The sequence below is a fragment of the Tenrec ecaudatus genome, chromosome 1, assembly GCF_050624435.1.
Source record: "Tenrec ecaudatus isolate mTenEca1 chromosome 1, mTenEca1.hap1, whole genome shotgun sequence".
Classification (NCBI taxonomy): domain Eukaryota; kingdom Metazoa; phylum Chordata; class Mammalia; order Afrosoricida; family Tenrecidae; genus Tenrec; species Tenrec ecaudatus.
Window position 1 is genome coordinate 264,875,027 of NC_134530.1, and position 26,490 is coordinate 264,901,516.

At 44.5% G+C, this 26,490-nt stretch overlaps 2 protein-coding genes and 1 long non-coding RNA gene across 3 annotated transcripts in view; 2 read left to right on the top strand and 1 right to left on the bottom strand.

Annotated features, from left to right (window-relative positions):
• NTPCR (nucleoside-triphosphatase, cancer-related) overlaps positions 1–11,961 on the top strand; it is a 56,809-nt gene extending 44,848 nt beyond the window's left edge. Inside the window, exon 5 of the mRNA XM_075532117.1 lies at positions 9,958–11,961. Within this exon, the coding sequence (XP_075388232.1) occupies positions 9,958–10,026 (69 nt within the window). The 3' untranslated portion in view covers positions 10,027–11,961. The remainder of the gene's footprint in view (positions 1–9,957) is intronic.
• A 2,133-nt stretch (positions 11,962–14,094) lies between these two features.
• LOC142426525 (uncharacterized) lies at positions 14,095–22,430 on the top strand. The gene is made up of 3 exons (XR_012779754.1): positions 14,095–15,042; positions 15,757–15,926; positions 20,061–22,430. It is a non-coding gene; the product is annotated as an uncharacterized LOC142426525 (long non-coding RNA).
• Positions 16,086–26,490, bottom strand: part of PCNX2 (pecanex 2) — a 357,992-nt gene continuing 347,587 nt past the window's right edge. Inside the window, exons 33-34 of the mRNA XM_075532150.1 lie at positions 20,172–20,620; positions 16,086–17,716 (exon numbers count right to left, since the gene is read on the bottom strand). Coding sequence (XP_075388265.1) covers positions 17,543–17,716; positions 20,172–20,620 — 623 coding nt within the window. The 3' untranslated portion in view covers positions 16,086–17,542. The remainder of the gene's footprint in view (positions 17,717–20,171; positions 20,621–26,490) is intronic.

The window sequence follows — 26,490 nt, forward strand, 5'->3', positions numbered from 1 at the left end:
AACCTAATTAACCAATTTGACCTCCTAGATATATATAGAAACACTTTAGCCAACAATAGTGCAGTATAGTCTTTTCCAGTGTACATGGAACATTCTCAAGAATAGACCATATGTTAGAATCCAAATGAAACCATTGGGATAGTACAATCCATTTTCTTAGACTGCAAACTTATAAAATTAGAAGTCTACAATAGGAAGGTCAAGAAAAAGAAAAACAGAAATCATCTACATGGAAAATAAACAATACCCTGCTTAACAATTACTGAGCAAATGATGAAATAAGGAATTAACTTTTTTTAATTCCTTGAACTAATGAGAATAACAATACAAAATGCCAGAACCTGTGTGACACTGAAAAAGCAGAACTTAGACTAATTTATAGCACTCACATGAAAAAGTAATTTAAACACCCAAATGAAAAAAGACACTCAAAGTCAACACTTTAACCCAGCATCTTTAGCAACTCGAAAAAGAATAACGAAATAAACCTTAAGTCATCGGAAGAAATCATAAAGATTAGAACAGAAATAAATGAATCAGAAGACAGAAAAGCAATGGAAAAAGATCAAGGCAAAAAGTTGGTTATTTGAAAGAATTAATATTGATAAGACCATGTGCAAAATTTACAAAGGAAAAGGAAGCAAATGGTAGGCTTGAGAAAGCAGAAGGGGAACATCACAACAGGGCCAAATGAAATGTTTTTTAAAGTAGCAATACTATGAAAATCTGTGCGCAAACAAAGTGAAAACTTGAGTGAAATTAACAAAATTTTAGAAATACACTATATACCCTTATGAACACCTCCTGATGTGGAAAATTCAACAGACCCATAACAAAAGAAGAAATAGATCAGGTCATTAAAAAAAATCCAACTAGAAGTTTAGGGCCAGGTAGCTTCACCAGGGAATTCTACCAAACATTCAGAGAAGAGTTGACACCAATTTAACATAACTTGTTCCTCAGTGTAGAAAAAGACAGCAACCCCCAAAAAACCATTTTATGGTGAGCATGACTCTGATATCAAACCAGGCAAAAGACATTACTAGGATATAAAATTACAGATCAATGTCCCTTAAAAGTTCTCAACAAAATCCTGGCTAACAATTAAAAAAAAATTTACATCAAGGGGAATTTATACCAGGTATGCAAGGATGATTCAACATTAGAAAAACAGTGTACCATATAAACAAAACAATGGAACTATGTGTTAGTCTGGATAGACTAGAGAATCACATATATAGAGATACTCATGTGTATAAGAAAGAGCTTTATATACAAGAGCAATTGAATATTGAGAAAACATCCCAGCCCAGTCCAGATCAAGTCCATAAGTCTGATATTATCTCATATATCCAATACCAATCTATAAAGTCCTCTTCAGACTCATGAAACATGCCATGATGCCAAATGCAGGAAGATCACAGGCCAGTGGGTGGAAAATCTTGTGGATCCAGTGGCGGTCTAAGCATCTCAGAGCTGGTATGGGTCTCCACATGGGTCCTCCAGCTAAGGGCAGTAGGGTAGCTCCATGTGTTTTGCCAGCTGGAATGTCTCCCAGGGAGTGAGTGTGTCCTGCCTCCAGCAAGTTATTTATCTCCTTAGCACTTTCTAATGTGAGGTCCTCAAGTTGCAACCTGATTGACAGGCTAAATTCCACCCCTTGACTCTTAAATCTCAAATTAAAAAAATTATGTAACTACCACAAACTACATGACCATATCAATTCATGAGAAAAAAGGAAAATAAATTGATAATACTCAGCAAACTAGGAATAGTAGGAAACTTTCTCAACATAATAAAGGCAATATACACAAAACCCATGGCTCTGTGGGGAGGAACTGAAATCCTTCTTTTGAATAGGAACCAGAGAAGGATGCCACTTTCCACCACTCTTATTCCTACAATGTCCTGGAAGTCTAAACCAGTGCTATTAGACGACAGAAAGAAGGCAAATATGTCCAAAGTGGCAAAGAATAAAATTCTATTTGGAGATGACATGATTCTACACCTTGAAAACCTCAGAATGTTGACAAGAAAATTGTTGGAAACAATTGAAAATTTCAGCAGTGTGCCAGAATAAAAGGCCAGCATGCAACAATCAATGAGATTGATTCCTGTATACTAACAACGGTATCTCCGAAAAAGAAAGAGAATAATACAATTTACAATAGCCACTCAGAGGATGTAGGAATAAGGATGAAATAGTTAGGAATAAACTTAAAAAAGAAAACTACAAAATACAACTAAAAGAAACCAAAAGAGACCTACATAAGTGGAAGAATTTTCCCTGTTCATGGACAAGAAGGTGTAACCTTGTGGAAATGTCACATTGCCCAAAGCGATCTATAAACATAATGCAAACCCTATCCCCATTACGTATCATTCTTTAAAGAAATGCAAAACTAATTACCAACTTTATATGAAGTGGAAAGAGACCTAGGATAAGCAAAGAACCACTTAAGAACAACCTAATAGGAGCTCCCTCGCTTCCCAACCTCAAAACCTAATACGCTATCACAGTAGTCTAAACAGCCTGGTACTAGTACAATGCTGGATACATAGACCATTGGAACAAAATAAAGAACCCAGAATTAAATCCATCCACTTACAGACAACTGATAGTCAATATAGAGCCAAAAAATGTTAAATGAGAAAGAGTTAGTCTTTCAACAAATAGTGCTGACAAAATTGGTTTTCCTTCTTCAGAAGAATGAAACAGGCTCCGTACCTTACCCCATATACAACAACAATTTTAAGATGAATTAAATGCCAAAGCTATAAAAGACATCAGTGAAAAAAAGAGCTAAACTTAAGAGCCCCAATAAAGGGAATATTCACACTAATAAATATGAAACAGTAAAAAGAAAAATGATTATCGAGAATACATAAAAGTCAATCACTGCCAGCAAGTCAATTCTGACTATAACCCACTATGCCACTAAGATTTCTTGAATATATAAAGAACTCTTTTTGAAGGTAAATATTCCAAAAAAATTTTAAAAGGCCTAATGATCTGAATAGCTATTTTCCCAAAGATACACAAATGGCCAACACGTGCTTAATAAGAAGCTCGACATCTTTGGTCATTAAGGTAATGCAAATCAAGAGCATGTTGAACTATCACTTAATGTCTACTAAACCAAACTCTCTTCCGTGGAGTAAAAATGCAATTTCAAAAGCACAGTGAAGTCTACTATCTAGTAAGCTAAACCCTGTGCCTTGGAGTCAACCCTGACTCCTAGTGACCCTAATGGACAAGGTAGAACTGCCCCATTGGGTTTCTGAGACTGTCAACCTGTACAGGAGTAGACAACCTCATCTTTCCCATGGAACAGTTGGTACGTTTGAACCACTAACCTGTGGTTAGCAATCCAGTCCTTATCCCACAGTGCCACTAGGGGTTCTTAATAACCACTCAAGATCCAAACAGAAATCACTGCCCTCGAGTCTATTCTAACTCACAGCGACCCTATAGGACAGAGTAGTGGAATTGCACCTATAGGTTTCTGACAAAGCCATTCAGGGCCCCATCTTTCTCCTGCAGAGCGATCTGTGTTTCAAACTACTGACCCTTGTAGCAGAATAACACGTAACCCACTATGCTATTAAGGCTCATTCAGTATCCACTAGGGTGGTTAAAATAAAAGATAGGCAACATGCTTGTGGCAGAGTGGTTATGCATTGAGCTGCAATCTGCAAGATCAGCTGATCAAAACCACCAGCCCCTGCTCAGGAGAAAGATGGGGCATTTTTGTCCCATAAGCAGTTACATTCTCAGGAACTCATAGGCTTATTATGAGTTAGCATCAACTTAATAGCAGTTGAATTTGATTTGGTTTGTTTTGAGTAAGAATGTGGAGAACTTGAAACATTCGTATATTGTTGGTAGAATCACAGAATGGTACAGCCGTTTAGGAACCAGTTTTTCATTTGCTAAAAATGTTAAGTATAGACTTAGCGTATGATCTATCTGTCCCGAAAGAATTGAAAACCTATGTCCACACAAAAAATTGTGAATGAATGTACTTAATAGTGAGAAGATGGAAACATTCATGTCTGTCAATAGAAATAATAGATAAAATGTGATACAATATATCTTGGCATATTATTTGGCCTTAAGAAGGAATGAAGTATTGATATCTACAGCTGGTATCTGCAATATGGATGAACCTTGAAACTATGAAAGAAACTGGTCACAAAAGGGCACATATTTTATTCTCCTTTTTTAAACTGTCTAGGATAAGCAAATTTATAGGAACTAAAAATATATTAGTTGGAATATATTGGAATATATTCTTTACCTCTTCACTATAGAAGAGGTGAAGAAAGAAACAAGGGAGGTGCTGTCAGCCATCCAGACTGATGAGTTTGAAAAATGTTTCCAAGAATGGAATCGCAGATTTGACAGATGCATTAAGTGTAATGGAGAGTACTTTGAAGATGTTTTGTATTAAACAAGCCTCTTGCTCTTGTATCAAGAGGTTGATCAAAGTATCAAGTACTTTGATAAGGTTGTTTTGTAAAAAAATTTAAATACATAAAATTTTTTTAAAATTCCATTTGGGGGGCTATCCCCTGGTACTCTAATAATTATATACTCTAAGGTAGTTTGGATATATGGATCGTGGCTCAACAGATCTGATAAATGAAGCTAATAGACAGGTGACCCAAGAAGAAAAGTCATCATACATTTCTCCTTTTCTAGGGAACTATGACAGTTACCACCTAGCTATTGACATATAGTCCTTCCCTGCCACGGGCACTGAGTTTCTGAAACTGCCACAGGAAAAGTAATTCGTGTTTTAAAAACTTTACCCTTCAAGAAAATATAGATTTAGAAGGTTTGAATTCATGATGATACTATTTAAACTCAGTAAAATGAAATAAAGGCAAAACAATGGAGAGGTTTTAGCAGGTGTTCTATAATAAGGAGTACTATTGAATTAATTTTTATTCTGTAATCCCTTATTTTAAGCTTTTCATGGTGCTTCCCACACAGTTTTAAGAAAATGTCTGTGATTTCATTTTGCTCTCTTGCATATATTGAAGAGATACAGCCCCTGTCCTCATATACGGTCTAATCTTAAAAATAAACTCGTCCCAAGAGACATGTGGCTAGACCCACCCCTCTACCACTGTGGGGAGGGCCCAGTAAACCAGTTTTGCTGTAGTTGAGTTGATGCTGACGCACATCAGCCAGGTGGTGAAGTAGAACTTCTCCCCCAGGTGTTTGGGGAGCTTTGCGGGGGTAGTGTAGTTGGCTTCACGTTGGGCTGCTACACACAGGGTTGGCCATGGACACCCACCAGCCACTCTGGGAGAAAATGAGTCTTTCTCTCCCCTAAGAAAGTACAGTCTTGGGACCCTACGGAGCACTTCTATTCTGCCCTGTAGGAGCAGGATGAGTCTGAATCGACTCCATGGCATTGGGTTTGACTTTTCTGTTGTTGTTGTTTAATCTTTATGGAAGCAGATGCCCAGGACATTTTTGTGTGCTGCTCTAGATGGGTTCAGACTGTCAGCTGTAAGTGAGTTGTTGAGTGCACATAATTTGTGCCACCCCAAGGCCTTCTGGTTAGGCTTTTGTTGTGAAAGAAAGAAGTGGTGGAAACAACTTCCTTCCTGATCTGCTTTTTCTTGCCTCTGTTTTCTGTTCCTTCTTCTAATTAACCTCATTAGAAAAGACTTTCTGGTAGTTGAATAAATAATAAACTAGAATTTCACATAAACAGAAGGGAACCTGGAATGGACAGATGTTGCTCTGCTTGCTCTTGTGTTTGAGAGTTTATCTTTGATGGTCCAGGAAAATCCTAATTGAATGCTGTAGACAGTTTCGCATGGACATTTTACTGCATAATTGTCAGAAATAATTTTAGGGCACTCCTAGGAGAGTAACAAAATATTAATATAGTTTTTGCATTTTATGTATCAATTTTTAATGAGAAATATTCTCAAAATAATTGTTTTAATTTTTTCCTTATCTAACCAAGACTTCTATCTAGTGCATTCTGAGTGTTGTGGAATGGGCATAGTCTCTTGATATAGCATTCAGCAGCTCACAGCAGCTCCTAGCAGGAGGAGATGTCTTGGAGCACAGGGCACTGAGTTCTCCTCTGTCTTAAAAATGTTGCTTCTCTTCCTGTTGGTGTAGTATTTAAGCCTTGGGCTGCGATCCACATGGACTGCAGTTAGAAACCACCAGTAGCTCTGCTGGGGAAAGACGGGGATTTCTACTCCTGTAAACAGTTGCAGTCTCGGGAACCCACTGGGGTTAACATCGACTCAATGGCAGTGAGATTCTCTCCTGTACCTTAGTTTTCTCTTATTAGCCATGTAGAGCTGACATGAAATTCAGTTAAACTGTGATAGGACTGTAACAGCAGTGTAACTGAGTCAGTGTTATCCTCACGATGGTGATAATGAATATAATGAGCCATGTCCTTAAAATATGGAAGTGTGTCTGTGAGATATGTAAGTGCTTTGGGGGCTCTTTGCTATCTCTTCAGCCTCTCTCCTGTTAGATCTGACTTCTTGGGAAAGCCTTGCCATTCTGTCACTCCTGCAGCCTTTCCTCACGAACAGTATCTTGGGTAACAGGGCTGTCTGCTGCCATATTACCCTTCACTTTATATGTGTTGGGGGTGAAGGTGTTTTGCTCCTTGGCCAAGTGGGACAGGACCATCACCTTCCATGGTTTTGACAAGGCCCGTGGGAAGGTGTTGATGGCTCAACCCAGGGAGTTGATGCACTGGATGGTCTGAACTTTGCCTAAGATAAGTGGACACTTGCCTCCTGTTCCCTGGGAGGTGGCTGAAACACCGCATTCTGCAAAAGCTGTTCAGGGCTTTATCTTCCCCTCTGGACCATAAGCAAATTGGCCAAAATATAACTGATTTTTTGTTTACCTTCAGATAATTATCAACAAGCCTGTGGTGTAAGATTTTTCACAGGAGACAGGGTACGGGACAAGTACTGTATATAAGCCTGCCTCAAATAAAGATCTAAGCCTTGGTGTCTCTCCTCTTTGTGCCCCTACACCCCAACTTTGTCTCTTGTCTTTATCTCTACTCTATTTCTCAATTGAGACTGTGCTTCTCTTGTCCTTGATCGATTTGTGAGCTGACTCTCACATATGACCCCTAACCATTCTATCAAAGGGCTTAAGGATGTGAGGAGTAAGATTGGAGCTGTTTTAATGACCCATAGGACAATTGTCTCCTTTTCCCATGCCTATTGTGAGCTGTTATCTCACGGGTTTCTCCTCACATTAACTTATATTTGCATTTGAGCATTAGCGGAAGTGCTCACTGCAAAACTATTGAAGGCAACTACTCAAGAAGCTCTTTTAGTCGCTGGACAGGGGGCTTGTCTGGTGTTCAGGACAGCAGGGCTCCCATGCTAGCTTTTTGCAGAGTAGAGTTCATGCTTTCTATCGGAACAAGCTCCCCCCCCCCCCCTTTTCTGCCGTTTTCGCCTTCATCTTTCTTTTATTCTGCTTCCCCATTCTTTTGTCTACCACTCATCCTTTATCCTTCTTGGAGAGGAGGTGATAAAATGTTCAGTGGAGGAAGAAGCTTGAAATGCCCTGCACCTCCCTGGCTTTCCCTCCCTTTGAGCCAAACTACTTTTTCATGGCCCTGGGGAGCACAGCTGTTTGTATTCCTAGTGAAATTGGGATGGGAGAAAAAGGAACTTCATGACTACAAGTCATATGTCACGCTGTTCCTTTCGCCATGCTGCTGTGGAAGCAAGAAGTGGAGTCAGGGCAGTCCTGGCTGCTCTGGTCCCTCTGTTTAGTAGTCCTATTCTTGGGGAAAGTTCCTTGCCTTGGTCAAAGATATTTATTTCCCTGACTGTGTAGTCTCCCATACAGCCCCACGTACAGAACCCCAGATGATTCCATTTCACAGGAACCGGATAGAGGATTTCCAGGGTTATAACTCCTTACAAGAACAGATAGCTGCAACTTTCTTCTAAGTAGCAACTGGTGGATTTAATCTGGCAACCTTATAGTTGGTAGCCTGACCTTATCCCAGAGCACCACCAAAGTGTTCTTCTTAGAAGAGAACCTAGAGTGATGAAGTGTACTGTGCAGTTTCTCCTGAAGCATTGAGCGCCTGTTGGGTACTAGGAATTCTGTTTGACCAAGTACTCAGCTCACAGTGGGATCAAGCTTGTCTTGAGTCCAGCCATGTTGAACTCACTGAAGTTGCTAGAGCCAGTCCCTCACTGTACAGTGTTGTTTGCTCAGAGCTTTCCATCTTGCCTTCTCCCATTCTCCACGTGGTTAACCCACCCTTCAGCCAGGTTTGTAAAAGTTAATTCAGTATGTAGCTGCATGGGATACCTTTCCTGACCTCTTGACCCTTACTCATGCTTCTCTGCCCTTTTCATCACAAACCCATTGTGCTAACTTCATTCACATTCAAGTCTATTCCTCTGCTCTTGTATACAAGCACCATTGGGTCAAAGTTCATCCTGTGCATCTTGCCTAGTGTTGGGTTGATGCCCCATAATTGCACATTGAACATGTGACAGTTACTGGGGGACCAGACAGGAAGCCATGGATGATGACCTTGCCTTTTCTTTCAGGGACATCTCACCGTATACTCATTGGTGTGATAGGTATTATTGTTTGTGCTCATGGATTGTGGTCGTTACATGATTTCATGCCAACTTGAAGATGTATAAAAGGGTAAGGGTAGAGTCCAGCCTGTCAATCGGGCCACAGCCTGATGGTGCCTCCTTGTGGATGTGGCCATCTCATAAGGAGAGCCCCGGGAACCTCCCTCTCTCTCCCTCTCTCTGCCTTCACCTTCCTGCTGGCCGACCTGGTTGCTGCGAGCCCTGTGATATGGCCACCACCATTGGATACACACAGCTTTTCACCCACTGGCCTGTGATTTTCCTGCATTCTGCATCATTTCATGTGGCTCATGAGTCTGAGGGGTTTATGGACTAGTATTGAAATTGTGAATTTAATCTGGACTAGACTGGGATGTTTGCTCGATATATAATTACTTCTTGATATAAAGCTCTCTCTTACACATATGAGTGTCTCTGGATTGGTTCCTCTAGTTAACCTGACCTAATACACGGACACTGTGTGATATTACTATTGTGTGAGAGGGGAGGGGGGAATCTAAGTTGTCAAGCAGAATTTAAATGCTTTGTGTTAATTCTGGTGTATTTATTTTGTAATAATATTACATATAGGGAACATGCATTGGGTTCAGATGAACTGTTTTCTGGTCTATACACTGTCATCATCTGCCTTTCTCAGCCTCATTGTGAGACGATGCCTAGTCTCAGATGTCCCTGCTAGACTAAGATCTTTAACATTTTAGAGAAAAGAGGAAATGAGTTACCTAGAAGCATTCCAGAATTTTAAAATACCCTTGGGTATGTTTTTTGTGATCCATCTGGAAAAGTTTGTTCTCCTTGTTTCCTTTGAGCAGTTTCTCCTCTTCACGGCAAGTGGTGGTCGGATGAACCATGTGCCACCCTGTGTTTACTTTATCCATCCTGCAGTGCCTAGCACACACCCTGGAATGCGTAGCGCAGGGTTCAAGTAGCAGGTCTTTCTGGTTGTTGAGAGCCATCACAGCCACTTTCACTCTTTGAGTTGCTGCTTTGCAGGAGCTGAGAGTAAGATATTAGCACACCTCTCTGGCTTTCAATGAGCCTTGGTGGTGCCATTGGGTAAGCATTGAATTGCTAATACCAAAGTCAGCAGTTCAAACCCACCGGTCACTCCATGGAAGACAGATGAAGTTATGTGCTCCTGTAAAGACTTGTAGTTTCTGACTCACTGTGAGTCTGAACCAATTCATTGGCAGTGGGAAGCATGCCTTCCTGTTCCCCAATCTACTAGGCTTTTCTTCTGGAGTATAATCTATTTGGGAACCAGAGGAAAGGAAAGAAAAGCTAAAACCCACCTCTTGCTTCTCCCTGCAGGTTACCAAGGAAAACAGAAACAGTCTTTTACAGGACATCGTGATGTGTGTACAGAACATCAGGCAGTGAAGATGCTTTGAATTATTACTGCTTTCTGCATGGGAAGAAATGTGCACGGTTCAAGTGGACCTGGCCAGGCGCTTGGACTTCCAGGGTCTCGTCCTCCAGATTTGTGATCACCAAGGTCCCAATACCCTGTGGGCTTTTCTAAAGAAAACGTGACAGCTGGTTTCCATAAAATGTTGAAAAGATCAAATTAGCCTTAATGCTGGATTGACTATACAAGATTAACAGTCCATTATGGTTTATTTATGCTTAAAGATTTCTGTTTATTTCCTCTTGCCGTTGTGTGCATGATCGTGGTTAATTATGGAATGGGAAATGGTTTTGCAAGTATTAAAGATGGGATTTGCCTCTATTGAAGTTTATAATGTGCTCAGGGGAAGGGGAAAAAAGAATTCACTACTTAATCAATTTTGCATGTCATGAAAATTAAATTTCTCTCCAGGTGCAGCTTCACTTTGATGCCATTTAAAGTGGCAACCATTATTTGAATTTTGAAAATTATTATTTCAAAAGAAAACCATTGAAACCACCTTCCTCAGTCTATTGTTGTTTGTCTGTTTGTTATTGCTTCATAAATATCAACCTCCGGGGGCTACAGCTACATGAGACTGTGTGTGGGAAGGATCTCTGATGTTTCTGTGCACAGTAGACGAGTTTACTCAGTCCAGGCTATTTCACAGCAGAGCCCACTTGGGCTGCATTCAACTAGGTATATTTGTGGGCGTCAACGGACCCGTCAGCATAATTCTGCTAACTGTGCAATGGATTGGTTCCATTAAGAGTAATGTTAATTTTTTTAAATGTAACTCCTAGCATTGCTACTTTAGTGAAAATAGAAAAGACAGAGCCAGTTGTTTATCTTGATTTCTGAACTCATAAAGTAGGAAGTTTCCTCCAACTGATCAATGGTACTTGTCATGAGTTGAATTGTGCCCCACATATACACACTGTAACTCCTAACCCTTTATTTATGCCCGTGGATGTGAACCCATTTCCAAGTAGAACTTTCTTTGTTATGTTAATGAGATCATATCATTGTTTCTATCTTGTTGAGATATAAAAGAATTCAATAATCAATTTTTATCATATACTTAATCCACTGCTTAATCAACTTTCTCTCAACAGTGTTATCTTTGATATGTACAAAGAGCATGTGAGCAGAGGGGAGGATATCAGCCACACGAAGAGCAGTAAAAGAACAGAAGAATAAAAGCCAATAGAAACACAGACAGACTTCCTCTAGAGTCCGTACCCTGAATTTCAACCACCGCTGCTCCTGCCAGGGGATGCCTCCCTGACTGCAGCCACAGACTCAGGCTGGTCAGCACATGGGGTGAGCAGAGAAAGTCCTCCCTTCTCTAAACAAAGACAGTGATTTGCATCTGTGACAGACTTTCATTTGATTTAATCTCCTTCCAGGATAATTATCTGAAGCTGGAGCAGGGTTTGCCAACCCTTTGAGGGATCACAATTAAAAGGCTTAACAATTATGAATTAATGTTTTGGAAAGGTCATTTGTCTAATATTAAGGAAGAGGCTTCGTCCCAGTGGTCCTGCTCTGGCTGCATTTGTTCAGAGGCCAATGCCAAGATTCCTGGTGTTTTAGCAGTGTTGGGTTGACTCCCAACCTATGCTTCCAAGGAGGGAAGAGAACTGAATGTGTGTTCGTTATGTGTTAGCATGGCAGGGCTGTTAGAGGCTTCCCACAAAGTGGGCCACCCACCAGGATCTGGGAGCCTACTCCACCCTGTCCTGCTTTTATGCCATTCAGCTTTAGGTGAGCCCTGCTCAGCTTTGGGAGAGGCCGACACCGAGGACAGCCCAGCCCTGGGCCTGGTGGAGCTGTCTGTCCCCGCTGAGGAGTCCTCTCGGGGAGGGTCTTTTCCTCTCCACTTCAGAAAGCACCTGTGTTCATAAGGTTCCTCATACGTCCGATTGGTGAGTGAACATGCTTCTACTTCTGGCCCTTTTGGTGGCTGTTTTACACACTTTAAGTTTGTGTTGAATTAGAAGGAAGGTTGATGGAATGATTTCACAAAAGATAAGATAGGTTATTTGAGGGGGCTACAAGCCAGAAGGAGCCCCGGTGGTGTAGCGGCTTACATGTTGGACTGCTAACCGCAAGGTCAGGTTAGCAACTTACCAACTGCCTCGTGGAAGAAAGATGAAGATTTCCGCTCCCACAAAGATTGGCAGACACAGAAACCCAAAGGGGCACTTCTTCTCTGCCCTGTAGGGTCACTGTGAGTCAGAATTGACTCGATGATGGTCAGGTGGGTGTGGCTTGGTGGTAGCTGAAGCTAATGGGTGTATAAATGGATAAGGGTGCAGCTGCTTCCTGCAGAGTACCCCGTGTCAAGCAGTTGGGAGTGACCGCTGGCATTTGTAGGGTACCACCAATTTCATATATGCGTCCTCCTTTACTGATAAATGTAGCTCAAGCTCATAGCACTAGCAATGGCAGAGATGGCATATGAACCCAGATCGTGGCTCCAAGGCCCATGCTCTTTTCACGACATCCCACTTGGCTCTGGTTTGGACTTGCTGTCATTTTCTGTTATTCTCAGCCTGTCTCATGCCACCAGAACTCGAGAGGTGGCAATTAGCTTTGATAAACCATGTTCAACTGCTGTTGAGTCTTTTCTGACTCAGTGACCCTATCGGACCAAATAGAACTTCCCCTGTGGGTTTCTGAGAATGTAATTCTGTATGAGAATAGAAAGCCCCATATTTCTCCCATTGAGCATCAGTTGGTTTTGAACTGCTGACCTTGCAGTTAGAAGCCCCGACATGTAACCCACTACCCTACCAGGGCCCTTGTGATAAACTTTGGCCACTATAAAATCTAAGGTCTGCTTTGTGCAAAGTCCTTAAAAAACTATTGAGTTACTTGGTCAAACAGAATAATCAGGGAGCATGTAGGAAGATGTCTGTCAGATAAAACCTTTGTACCTCAAGAGGGAAATTCAATGAGATTAAACAAACGCAGAACCTTTGATAGGAGCATTCAACGGAGCCATGCAGGAGCAGAAATTCACTTTGGGGGACCAGGGGCAGGTATTGCAGTAGAGCCTTGTGGGGGTTACTTTGCTCCTTGAGCACAGCCATGGCTGAGGGAGGGCAGGCTGGGTACCTGCATGGGTGTTGGTGCCACCTCTGAGGTGAGGAGATGGGCAGCAGGGACAGGCATAGAGCAGTACTTTTTTACGCCTTATTTTTATAATGCCTACCATTTGAACAAATAAAGGTATCTTAAGATCGCTGGATGAGACCAGGTTTCAAGAAATAAGTCATTTTGAAAAATACAACAGAAAAATGTAAGTTGTTTCTATGAAGAAACTCAAGTAGAAATGATATGGTTGGACAGGACAGCAGAACTGATTTGGAAAACACTTTTATTAAAACATTTTTCTGTCCCATTTCCCTTCTTTAGTAGACGATACCCCCACCAGCCACTACATGCTTACACAATATTTTCAAATTGTTTGTATTTCCATTCATTTCTGAATAATAGTAAGCACATGTTGGAAACTGGGCACACCTTTTAAAATGGTGCAATATGATCTCTCTGACGACATTGCTATGTAGTAAGTGTAATGTCTGCACCTTTCTGACTGCAGAGGCAGAAAGCAAAATGAATATTATCATCAGCCCATGGTTTATTCCTGTGAGTTGGACATCAGACGTATCTACAAACTCTTTACCAATTCTGACACCAGCCATCCTCCCCAGCGCACTGGCTACTCTCCTGGATTTAACAATCCACTGCAATAGCCATACACAGAATTTACAGATTACCCTATTAGTTAAGTGTTTTATTAAGGAAGTAACAGGGTCTGGCTTGGGATGATTTAGAAGCATGTAGTCAAAGTCCCCCTTCAGTGCAAGACAGATCTCTCAGCTCCTGTCAGCTGTGCAGGCCTCCTGGGTTCCTCAGGCCAGACTCCTCTTGGTCCTGGTAGGCTGTTCCCATCAACTCTCACTGGGCCCGTTCTGAGCTCACTGTCTTCAGTGTTGCACTGTTGACTGTGTAGCTACTCTTGTAGGAGGTTCCTAGCCCCCTCTCTTGTTTCTCGCATCTTCCTTCTGCGTCTCCCTCTGCTGCTGGCTGGTTCGTAAACCTCTGGGGGCTTGGTACTTAAACCTTGGCAGGCCACTCACTTCATTTGCACGGTATGTGATCGTAACGACATTTGCATAGTCAATTGACAATCCCTCTAAAGTGCCTACCAATCACAGGGCAGCTCAGGACCAGAGAAAGTATCAAACCTTATGTAAGTTGTTTACAGCTTGGCTAAGAATTGACCATTGACCTAGACAAAAATTACAGCTCCTCTGGGTTAGAAAACTAGGACAAAGCTAATGCCTCAGGGTTTAGGGGAAATCTCTCTCGAACTTTTCCCAAAGAACCAAGCCAAAATGCACTTAAAGGAACTCACTGCACCACAATGAAGGACAAAAGAAATTTCCCATAAAGTTGCAAGTTCATTCATTCATTGTTTCCCAGCCTGCAAACAATCAAGGGGTCAGCAATGGTAGCTCCGTCTTTATACTCTCTTCTGTCTAGAAGTTTGTCTGGAGAGAGAGAAGGGCAAGTGTGTATGTGTGTGTGTACACATATACACACAATACTCATTTGTGACAAAACAAATGGAAGTGGCTCCATTGGAGACGCATGAGTAAGCATTGCTAATGCATGCGCTGCTCAATGGGTAAAGAAATGTAAGCATCTATTGATTTGGGGGAACTACTTTCCAAACAGTTCAGAATCAGAAATGCTAATTAGCGATATGATTTACAGAAAACCAAGGGATCCAGTTGAAGACTCTGTTGGAAAGCAAGGATGCTACTTTGAGAACTAAGGTGTGGCTGACCCCAGCCATGGTATTCTCCATCTCATGTGCATGTGAAAGTTGGACACTGAATAAGGAAGACCAAAGAAGAATTAATGCATTTAAATTATGGTGCCTGCAAAGAATATTGAATGTACTGCTGAATGCCCCAAACCAAATCTGACCTGTGAGTACACTCAGAATGCTCTTTAGAAGCAAGTATGGTCAGACCTCATCTCACGTACTTTGGACATGTTGTCAGGAGAGACCAGTCCCCGGAAAAGGGTATCATGCTTGAATAAGTAGAGGGGCAGCAAAGGAGTGGGAAAACTTGACAAGATGTGTTGCCACCGTGACTGGAACAGTGGGCTCAAACAAGATCCGTTGTGCAGATGGCACTGAACTAGGCAGGGCTCCTTCTGTTGTGCATAGATTGCCATGAGTTGGAACTGACAACAGCAGTTCACAGTAAGTATTTTATTGCCTTTAGAAGAGAAACAATTGTGTTCAGTGTCCAGATACAGAAATTAACATTGGAGTAACTTTGGCTATAAATGTCAACTCAGAAATGTCTCCTTTAAATGGGCCTCGTAAAACAATATTTTGCAAGGAATACTCTTCAATAACCAGCTGACTGAGGACCAGGTGAAGAAACTTGCAAATTGCCCCTAATCACATAGAAGCTATGACCGCATAGGTGGTGCTGGCCATGCGGTCCTGGAGAATCCTGACTTGCACCACGCATTGTCCTTTTAGGCGTGTCCACACATGCCTCTCTTCAGCCAGCAGATGCAAGATGCCTTAACTGCTCAGGATGATGCAAAGAAAGCAGAGGTGCAGTCAGTGGAGGAATTTGTTCTGACTGTTGATAAACTGTACATTTTCCTCTCCTTCCACGCAGCCCCCAAATACTTCACTGATAACTCAGATGAGGAATCAACAGATTGAGCGATTAAAGAAACAACCCAGGTTTCTCTCTCTGGACAACCACCAGCAACACTTCTGGCTTCTCTGTCTGTGTCAGCTGCTTGAGCAGAATTTCACTTTCTGTGGAACACCTTACATCTCCAGGTATTATTCATCTGAGATTAATAATAGCCCACCTAGAGCAATTTATAGCTATCATATATACTCGTGTATAAGCTGAACTTTTCAACATATTTTAATGCTGTTTTTGTGGTAAAATTAAGTGCCTCGGCTGATATTCCAGTCAGCTTTTACTTGGGTATATACAGCACTTCTTGTTCACCAAACTAATCATAGCCATCTGCTTCCACGGGGTAAGAGATTCTTTAAAAATACCCTTCCTCTGTTCTTTTTTTCTAAATCATAGATGCCTAAAGCAATAGCATATATACTCGAGTATGAGCTGAGTTTTCAGCATATTTTTAATGCAGTTTTTGTGGTAAAAGGTGCCTGGGCTGATCTCCAGGTTGCCTTATATTCGAGTATATATGGTATGTGGCTACTTTCTAAAGTGAGTATTTCTAACTGGCATCTTTCCAAAAGAATGAGTGCAACAGCTCCATGTCTACTCTTCATGAATTGTGTTTCAAGAAGAATCCAGGTTGTTTCTTTATCTAGTGAGAGTCTTAAGAAGGGAAACATGTCCCAGAATGTACCCAACTTCCATCTGATAAAGGATAAAGGATGCTGCCAGTGCGTCAGTTGTGACTCACAGAGATGCTATAGGTCAGAGTAGAGTTGCCTCATAGGGTTTCCAAGACTGCCGCTGGCCAAAGCAAAACTGCCACACTTTTGTACCACAGGGCAACTTGGGGGTTCAAATCACCATCATTTCAGTTAGCAGCCAAGCACTTTAATCGCTCTGCCACCTGTGCTTGTGGAAATGGCCATTTTCAGCACCCAGCAGTAGGTAGAAACATTTTAATTATGAAAGCCAAGGTGTGTGCAAGTGTCAGGCAGCACAGGGAGTCCTGCTGTGCTGGGGGAAAGGAAAGTGGGGAACGTGTTTCTGGGAAGCCCCAGGAGGGCCGGGGGCTTAAGAGAATGCAGTCAGATGGGGTCTGGGACCAGAGGGCTCTCCATGCACTGACCGTTAGGTTCTATGCATGTCCTCTGTGACTTGCCTCATCAGTGAATATTTCAGACGTGACTGCATGCACTGTCACCTGTCTTCTAGTAATAAGGCCATGACTGACTGTGCACCTAAGACTTGCATGATTATAATGAAATGAGGTTTCCCTTGAAATAGATTTAGCCTGACTACATTTTGCCAGCTGATGGTACAGTAAGACTGCTGAGCATTTCTTTTCATGGTAACAGTAGTCTTTTATATCGAACCAATTGTTTCACATGCAGTTGTCTTAGCAACAGAGCAGGAAAGAGTCAAGTCAGGTGCTCTAAATCAGCTACTACTTGTCAAGATAGTAAATGGCTTGTTTTTGGAACTTCGGATGTTGTAAAGTGTTTGTGTGGCCCAAGCCATGTAGCTCTGGGGCAGGCGCTCGCGGCAAGGAGGCAGGTGGTGGTGATTCTTCTTTCATCACCTAAGAAGTTTTCAGGAACCAAAAAATGAAATTGGTCCTTTTTCTAGAACAACTCTCACCGAGATGATAACATTCGTTCTTTTCCACTTGGGGGGTGGTCACAGGAAGGATCATGAAGGTGCGCACGCTAGAGACCCATAGTCCCTACAAGCATGGCCCGGGCCTGAAAAACACTTGTTACTGCTCGTCTGAAGCACTTTGCTGGGACGCAGTGTCATCCAGCCCCATGTCCTCCTGGCTCGCCCGTCTGCACATCACTCCCGGGGTCTCTGCCATGGCTTCAGTGAGCCGGCGGTTGCTGAACCGCCCTGGCTCTGCAGCTTCAGTGGGTTCACATGGCTCTGAGAAGTGCTTCCAGAAAAGAGAGAAACAGCAGAGTTCAGCACATACCCATTGCCAGCGTCTGCTAGTTACAACCCCACCTACCCAGAGAAGCTAAACCAGAGCGCGTACACTCATGCACCTAGCACCCCTAAGGCCAGGTTCCAAGGAAAGATCAGATCATAGGGACAGGGGCTAACTTTTGAGAAGAGGATAGAGGCCGCATCGATCATAGGGTGTCTGGGGAGGAGTGGAGGGATCACTGGATATGCTGGAAAGAGATGGCCTTGGGCAAAAGGTCACTGTGAGCCTGAATGGCTGGTGTCCTCGCAGTGCCACTTCATGTACAGTATCCACATCGCTTTGCCATGGAAGCTGAATTCCTGAGCTCTGACACAGAGCAGGAGCACAGAGACCTTTTTATTCTGGGCACATAGAGCCCTATGGACTTAGTCATCCTTGTTGGGAAAGGGACCACACACGCCTTTAAGACTGTGCTTTAAGCACAGCCTGGAGGTAGAGTCCACTGCCAGTGAGTCATTGTCAGCTCATACTGACCCTATAGGGCAGCGGAGACTTAACTCTTACTGGGAGTAGAAAGCCCTGTCTTTCTCAATCAGAGAGGCTGGTGGTTTTGAACTGCTGACCTTGCAGTTAGAAGCCCAGCAGTTAACCACTAACCCACCAGGGTGCCTCAGCAGTGGGAGGGACAAAGCGACATTGTTTCGAACATTTGTATTGAGAAAATAAGGAAAACGGAGAGGAGTTTGTCTATCAACTTAGCTATCTAATCAGTTGCTGTGAGGTCAGCTTCCATGCAGGTGGCCCTTTATGTGTCGGATTAGAACTCTTCATAGAGTTCTCAGTGGCTGCCTTTTGAAAGTCCGTTGGCAGGCCTTTCTTCCAACATGCCTCTGTGTGGACGTGAACCACCAGCTTTCTGGCTAGCAGGTGACTGCTGACATTTGCTAACCAAAGAGTCTTATTTAACTGGATTACTTAAATCTCTTGAAGCTCCTTCCTCTGGGCGGTAGTGACCATCAATTTCAGAAAGCCCAAGATCCTGCCCAGTCACGTAATCCCCATGGCTGAAATCCGTGGTCTCAGCTTGGTGTCAGGTTGGCAGAGGGCAGTAGCTGTATTGTGTCCTTGGGGGAGGGAGGAACACCTCTGTCTAGAAAACATCGCTCATGGAAGGAGAGGGCAGAGAGAGATCAGAAGGCTAAGGTACCCACTGCGTTGTACATCCCCAAAACTGTACCTAGGACTGAAACTCAGTGAGGTGTAGCTAGCTCTAAAGCAGTGGTTCTCAGCCTTCCTAATGCCTCGACCCTTTAATACAGTTCCTCATGTGACCCCCGACCAGAAAATTATTTTCGTTGCTACTTCATAACTGTAATTTTGCTACTGTTATGAGTCAGGCAACTCCTGTGAAAGGGCCGTTTGCCCTCCCAAAGGGGTCGCGACCCACAATTTGAGAACCACTGCTCTAAAGCTTAATAAAGAGAACAAACCTTGGGCAGAAAAGTGTAACATCCAAAAGGAAAATGGAGAATCACCAAATTGGAGGGCAGTTTTTGTCCTCATACTGCCTCCTATTTTTCCTTCCCTACAATCTTATGTACAGAGTCTTGTAAGTACAGTGAGTTAAATGTGTGTAGCTGGCCATGTGATCTGAGGTTCAGACCCAGTGGACAAGGCTGTCTGCTCCTGTAAAGAGTGACAGTCTCAGAAACTCTAAGAAGCAGTTCTTTATTGTCCTACAGGGTTGCTTAGTCAAAAGATTCATTCGCTGTGGGTTTTGGTTTTAGTGTAGCATGTACATAAGAGAACTGATGTGTGTCTGCATATGTGTATGTATGTGTGTATATATATTTACATACATATATACATGTGGGAGCTTGAACTACTTACTAGTACTCATGTGATGTCGGCTAGCTTGGGATCCTACATAAGTAACAGTTTAGCCAAGTCCTTGAAACTCTTTTTATGTTGTTGAAATACCTAGTAGAAGTAGGCATCTCACCATCCTTTAAGTTAGACCAGATGGAGAGATATGAATGTTTACTTAGCTCCAGTATGAACGTGTTCCCTCTCTTCTCTCTTGGACCAGAATACTGGGAGGGAAAGGGAACTCAACCTGCTTCCACTGTGCAGGAGTGGAGAGCATCTCCCTTCTCATCCCCAGGTTTAATACTAATGATGACAAGTCTGCTCAACCTTTGCATTGGGAGCCCCCCAACAATGCCTGGGATTGTTAGTTACAGGACAGGTACCCAACAGCTTGCCAGCTGCAGAGCACTACACTACACCACCCCACCCCACCCTGCCCCGCCCCGCTCCCTGTCGAATGATCTGGTTATTTCTCACGTAGGTCTGCAACAAATGGCGGCCTCCTCAGGTGTCCCCTGCTGGAGATGCAGAGGCTGAGCCACCCCCGTTAACAGCCTGGTTGCTCTGATCTGCTAATGCCCTGCCTCCTTACCCGCATGGCATGGCCCGCGGCTCTGGCCGAAGGGCCCATCACGATGTTGACGCTGCTGGATGATTGCGTGTCGCTGGTATTGCCGCCTTCAGCAGCAGAAAGTCCAGAAATGACGAGGGCACTGGAGAAGCTCCTCTTGCCGAAGAGAAAGCTTAGGGTGGAGCTGGTCGACGAGCCCAAGCTAGACCTGATCAAAGCCTCGGCCCGCTCTCGGACACTCAGGTGACCCGTGGTGGTAGCTGGCGGTGGCTGGGAGTGCAGGGAAGCAGCTGAATTACGTAAGGAAAGCTGGCTTCCAGACAGCCTTGGGGCCAACTCATGGACTGATGTGGATGTGTGCATGAAGGTCTGATGGCTTTCCAGGACAGGTCTTGACAAACTCGAGATAGGCAGTCTTTGGCTCAAAGCTGAATGTGCCTGGACAGACCGGCTCCTGCCTTTCCTCCTACCTTTGAAAGGAAAAAAAAAAAGTACATTGTAATTGCAGGGAATTGCTAAAGCTGCCTAAGCCCTTAGGTAACCATACAGGTAGACAGCCTGCTCTGCATGGACCTGAGAGACAGGCAAGTCGACCGCCTCAACCACTGAAACGGAGCCCAAGAACAGAAGTTCTCAATCGCTTCCTTCATGGGAATCAACGGCACTCATCAAGTTTGCAGAGACGTCTAGTGATGATGTAGCTGAGAATGCGGGGCCCTTGTTGTTAGCCGTGTGTCGGAAATGCACTGCCACCTCAGGGTGGCGTGGGCAGTAGCAGCTACAGTTATATATCCACCAGGGGGTGAGGGACTCTGGGTTTTAGCACTGAGAATCCCAAGTTGCTGGAGACTCCTCAGTTCGGAATAAAGCAGGGTGATAGAGTGGAGTAGCTTGTCCTCAGTAAACAAGTCTATTTGTAAGTAGGTCACAACCTTGGTTCTTGCGCTTCTCTGTCTCCTACGATAAAGAACCGCATGCAGCTTTTATCGTCTGTAGTGGACTTGAAATAATAGGGTTGGACTACATGTTGTGACCTTTATTTTCTAAGTTAGGGTCTCAGGTTAAACCCACCAAGACCCAACGTTTGTGTAAGCCCATGGGCTCATGCCCGGGTGTGACTCCTGCCTGCCCTCAGCCAGAACGCCTGCCGTTGGCACTTCTAGCAAGGGTAGACCGTAGCCTGCCAAACATCCTCCCTGGTGACTTTAATATGTTGCTGTTACACAGGGGAAGGGGGCAAAAGGGACCTTGACATCAAAATTAAGAACAGAAAGTGATTTGTTAGTTTATTCGAAGTTTGGCAAAGCCAAGCATCTGTTTGTGATTTATACTGCTGTCCAAGAGTATTCTAGAGTCATTCCCATTCCCATTCTCTGGTTTTGATGTTGAATTGAAGGCCACCCGTACTGGGGTAGAGACTTCCAATCTAGTCCCAGGAGCAGCAGGACAAAGGCCCTTGATTTCACAGCCTGAATGCTCGTGTTGCTTCTGTGTTTGGTTTGGTTTTATTTGACTCTGGCCTTGGAGCCACAGGAATGCTAAGTGCATGCGTGCTGCCCGGGGTCTTCATTGTACAATCTAACTCACTTTGTCCGAGGTATTATTATCAGACTTTGAGTGCTTTAGGGGAAAGCTCCCTAGAACCTAGGTTGAAATGCCATAGAAGCAATCTCCCAGTTCCTTGTCATGACATCATTTGTTTGCCTTTGACTGCTATCCAGAAAGGTGTAGTACAGAGGAGTCCTACCAATAGCAGGCCCTCGTCCTCTCCAATTGAGGGTTCCGATCAGTTAGGATTCCTAACTGCTCTTTAACAAGTAGGTCACCAGCCTTCTCAGCTGAGGGATGTTCTTATGTCCGCTGTAAGGTATACTTTTTACCCCAGCAAGCTGATCTCCAGCATGAAGATTGCAGGTTTTCAGAATCATAGCTGAGGCTGGCATCAAAAATGCCAGGCAGCTGGGCTGGAGGGGATGCTGGGAGAGGAAGCTGCTTGTAGGGACTCAGGCGGGACTCCATTCTGTGAGAGTTTGGCAAGGGTGCAGGATTAGATATTAGCTAGGAACTGAGGAAGGAACCACAAGAGGCTAGAGGCAGGCGGCAGCAGGCACCACGGAAGGCGGGCGAAATTGGTCCCTAAGCTAACAGAAGTAAGCCTTCATTAAGAATTCTAATTCCCCCATTTAGAATCTTAATTTCTATACCCAGGGATGTGATCCTTTTTGGAGAGATTATTTCCTTTATGATGTGAGTTAGATCATATGTGATTAGGGTGGATACTAAATCTAATTACTTTTTGAGTTATAATAATAATTTATAAATTATCAAGGGTTCATGAGTGGGGTGGAGTGTGGAGGGAGGGGGGAAAATGAGGAGCTGATACCAAGGGCTCAAGTAGAAAGAAAATGTTTTGAGAATGATGATGTCAACAAATGAACAAATGTGCTTAACAATGGATGTCTGTATGGATTGTGATAATAGTTTTATGAGCCCCTGATAAAATGATTTTTTTTTAAGGGAGAGGCGCAGTTTAGCTGCAGAGATACAAACACAGGGAAGGTAGATGCCAAGTGAGGCTAATCTACATGCCGTGGAGGCAAAGGACACACAGCTGAGACCCTGCTAGGGAATTTTTGCCTCCAGAATGAAAAACAAACACATTTCTGCTCGTTTAAAGCTGTTCCCTATGCAGTGGTGTTCAGAAGGGGAAGCGATTTCTGCCCAGGACTTTCTCGTCAGGGGGACCCACTACTGCGTGGACATCCTGTCTACACTTAGCCCCACGGGTGCTTGAGAAGCTGGGAATAAAGTGGGGTCCCCAGTGCGACTCTGGCAGGGGACCAGGACCAAGGACAGAGTGGTGAACTTCAGCAGCTCGTGGTGTGTGCTCCTGCTCAGATGAACAGAAACTGCTGCTGCTGGCGCCCATTTGGGAATTCTGTGACCCATGGGCACGCTACCCTGCCTTCTTGGAAAGCCATACTGGAGTAGCTAGTTTACCCCTTTTTGCTCAGGAGAGGCCATCCCTCATTCATACAGCCAACTGCCTAGCACAAGTAGGTAGACCTGAGCAGTGGGGCCTCACTCTGGCCTCTTGGCACGCAAGGGGCCCACAGGAGCACAGCACACCATGGCTGCTCCTGTACACGCCCCGGGACCTACGTGGGTGGATCGTGAACATACAGAAGGGGTTAGCCTCACCCGTGCCTGCAAGTCGCCTGCCATGTACGGGGAACAGGGGGGTCGGACTCACGTGCCAGGCCCTGCTCCGTTAGCCCCAGTCTAGAGGAGCCACCGTGCGCCTGTACTGTCCTAGGAGCGGGGCATAAACAAAGCACCTACTCTCCTAGAACTGGTTTTATCCTAAAACAAGCAGGTGTGTGCCGGTGGGAATTGGTGGGAGGTCCAGGTCAGAGACAGGTTAACAGAGGACAGCTATGTAGGCAGGCTACCAGAGACCCTTCTGATAGGATGACTTCTGATCAGACCTGAAAAGGTGAGCAGAGGGACCCCGCTAATGTTGAGGGTGAACTGGAGGCGAGGAAGCAGGAGTGCAGAGGCTCTGAGTTAACTGAGCTTGGCCAGGCCACAGAGCAGTGAGAGGGCGGCGAGCAGAGCCCTGTGAACAGGGAGGAATGGGGTGGGGGTGGGGTCTGGTAGAAGTGGGTACTGAGAGTACCAAGGGCATGGCAAAGTGTGGGTTTATCCTGAGGGAAGGAGCCATACAGAATGACATAGACTGACTTCAGTTAAAATCACTCTGGCAGCCAATATGAAAAGACCTACACGTTTGTAGCAAGAAGCCAAAAAGAGAGTGAGTTTTCCCTTTGGGTGCGTGAGAAAGGGAGAAGAAGGACCTAATAGTAAAGTGATTAAAGTGTGCAGCTACTAATTAAATGGTCAGCAGTTTGAACTCAACTCGAGAAAGACGGGGCTGTCGGCTTCCATAAATATTTGCGGTCCCAGAAATCCTATGGGGCAGTTTTCCTCTGTCCCACAGGGTCACTGTAGGTTGGCATTGACTTCATGGCAATGGGTTTGGGTTGGCTTGGAAGTGGAGAGGGGCGTAGTGTGCCTGTGTCCGCTCCTTCTTTCCCTCCCAACTGTCTGGCCCTCTGTTAGAGATTGTCAGTCTCAAGATAGCTTTCCTGGGTGCTCCCCTGCCGGGAGCAGTTAACTAAGCACAGGGAGTTTGTGGATGCTTTAGCATTCCTGCATGGGAAAGAACTAGTATCTTGATGACAGAAAGAGAATAGGTTGTAAGTGTCGCAGCAACATTTCAAGTAGCCAGGGACGGTGCCTACACCACAGAGCACTGGGAAGTTGTGTAGGGTGTCCGTGTTCAGTAAACAGTGATTCCCGGCAGTGCATTTCAGGCCCCAGGAGAGCACAGCACTGAGGGTACAGGTTCTAGAGCCACTGTGCCTGGCCTGAACCCAGATCGCCACTTTTCCCTGGGTGTTACCTAATTCTTCTGTGTCCAGTCTCCTCATCTGCAGTGTCCAGTCAAGGGGAGGTTTAAGAGAAATGTCACAGGCAAAGTATTCGATAGGTTTTGCCCAGTAAATTCTTGAGACATGTTACTTATCATATTATTTCTTCATCGGGGATACATCTAATGAAACCAGGGGCACAGAAATAGCAGAAGCAATAGCAATAGCAAGGCAAGTTTCTCCAAAGCTTCGAATCCTTCAGGAAGCAGATGATGGACCTCAGAGCTGGAGGTTCACTTGGGCTTCAAGAGGGGCTGCCTGGTGGTGAAGGCTAGGCGCACAGGGCTAACGATGCCTGGAGAACTTGTGAAACCCAGAAATCTAAGAGTGGCCTGCTTGTGGCCATTTTAAGGAGTGAAATTGTTGTTAGATGCCATCAAGTCGGTTCTGACCCAAAGCGGCCTTATGCACAACAGGACAACACTTCTAGGCCCTGTGCCATTCTCGCAATTGCTCTTACTCGAGCCCCTTGATAAAGCCCCTGTATCAGTCTATCTCCTGGAGGGATCATCAGCTAAGTAATGAATGATCATTAAAAGCTGGCTTGCGCTCTAGAAGATGCCAGGATGACATTAGCTGCCAGCTCCTGGCTCCTTGTCTCCAGCCGTAAATGGGGGAGAAGAGTTGCTGTCCGTGGCATTGAAATTGGAGGAGTAGGGTGTCAGCTTGGTCCAGGATGAGGCCGAGGCCAGTTGCTGGCACTAGATCACTCATTGAAAGAGGAAGTAGGGTTGAAGGTTTGCCCAGCTGCTCCCTGCTGTTGGACAGACCCTGCCACCCGCCTTCCTCCTGTCTCCGGAACCCTGTGTGGCTCTCATCTGTGACTTGCCAGCTGACAAGTCAACTGAGCCGCAACGACACCTACCCGACATTTGGACATTTCTCCACCTGAAACCTGCCTTGCATTTCCCCATCTGGAAAATTACTTAAGTGATTTCCAAACTTACCTCTTCAAGCAGTAACAGATTTAAATAAATAATGAAAAAGCCCTGCTTATGAGACAGCCACAGGATTCGAGGTGCCAAGTGGGTTCTCTGCTCAGAATTCTTGGCACAGGGCAATTGGGCTGGGCTGGGGGCCTCAGGGAGAATCTTTTGTATCTGTTTACCTCGCTATCTCTGGCCCGTGTTTCTGTAAACCTTTAGGACTTCATTTAATGCCTCCGCCTTGCTCTGAGCACTCCCAGGAAGCAGGTACTATTTCTCTTAATTCATGTGGTACAGAGCTGGCAGGGGGAGATTTCACAGTTGCATAGTAAATGCTTCTGGATGAGGAAGAAGCATTGATGCCCAAAGTGATCCCATTAATAGACTCTAAAGGTTGAAGCCAAAGACCCCAGCTGTCAGCCGGCCTAGGCAGAGCATCTGCCTCTCATGTTCCCAAGAGGCTCATCCCTGCCAACCCTCAGAGTCTCCTTTCCTGATCCGCCTTTCCTCCCCCGGGAGCAGCACCAGCAAGATGGCTGCGGAGCTGCATCGATCTGGTCCAAGCCTAACTTGCTAAATGCTAGTTTAAGCATTATTTCAATCATTAAACTCAGTCCAGCCGTAGCCTAGCCACCTCCTACCTCTCCATGCACTGGTACCTTTCACACTTCATGGCTGTTCTCTGAAATGGGAAGCACAGTGGAGGAAGCAGGAGATGAGAACTAGAGATCTAGGGCAGAGGAGAGGGGCACTGGGGCTGCCCGTGCACACCGTGTCCTCAGAGACTGGTGGGAGCGAGCAAACTGTCGCTGGCAGCAGCTGTCGCAGAGGTACAGCATCAAGGGTTTCTGGAGTGAGCAAGAGACAGATGGAATGGAGAGATTTCTGGACAGACAGATGGTTAGGTGGCTGGTCAAGCTA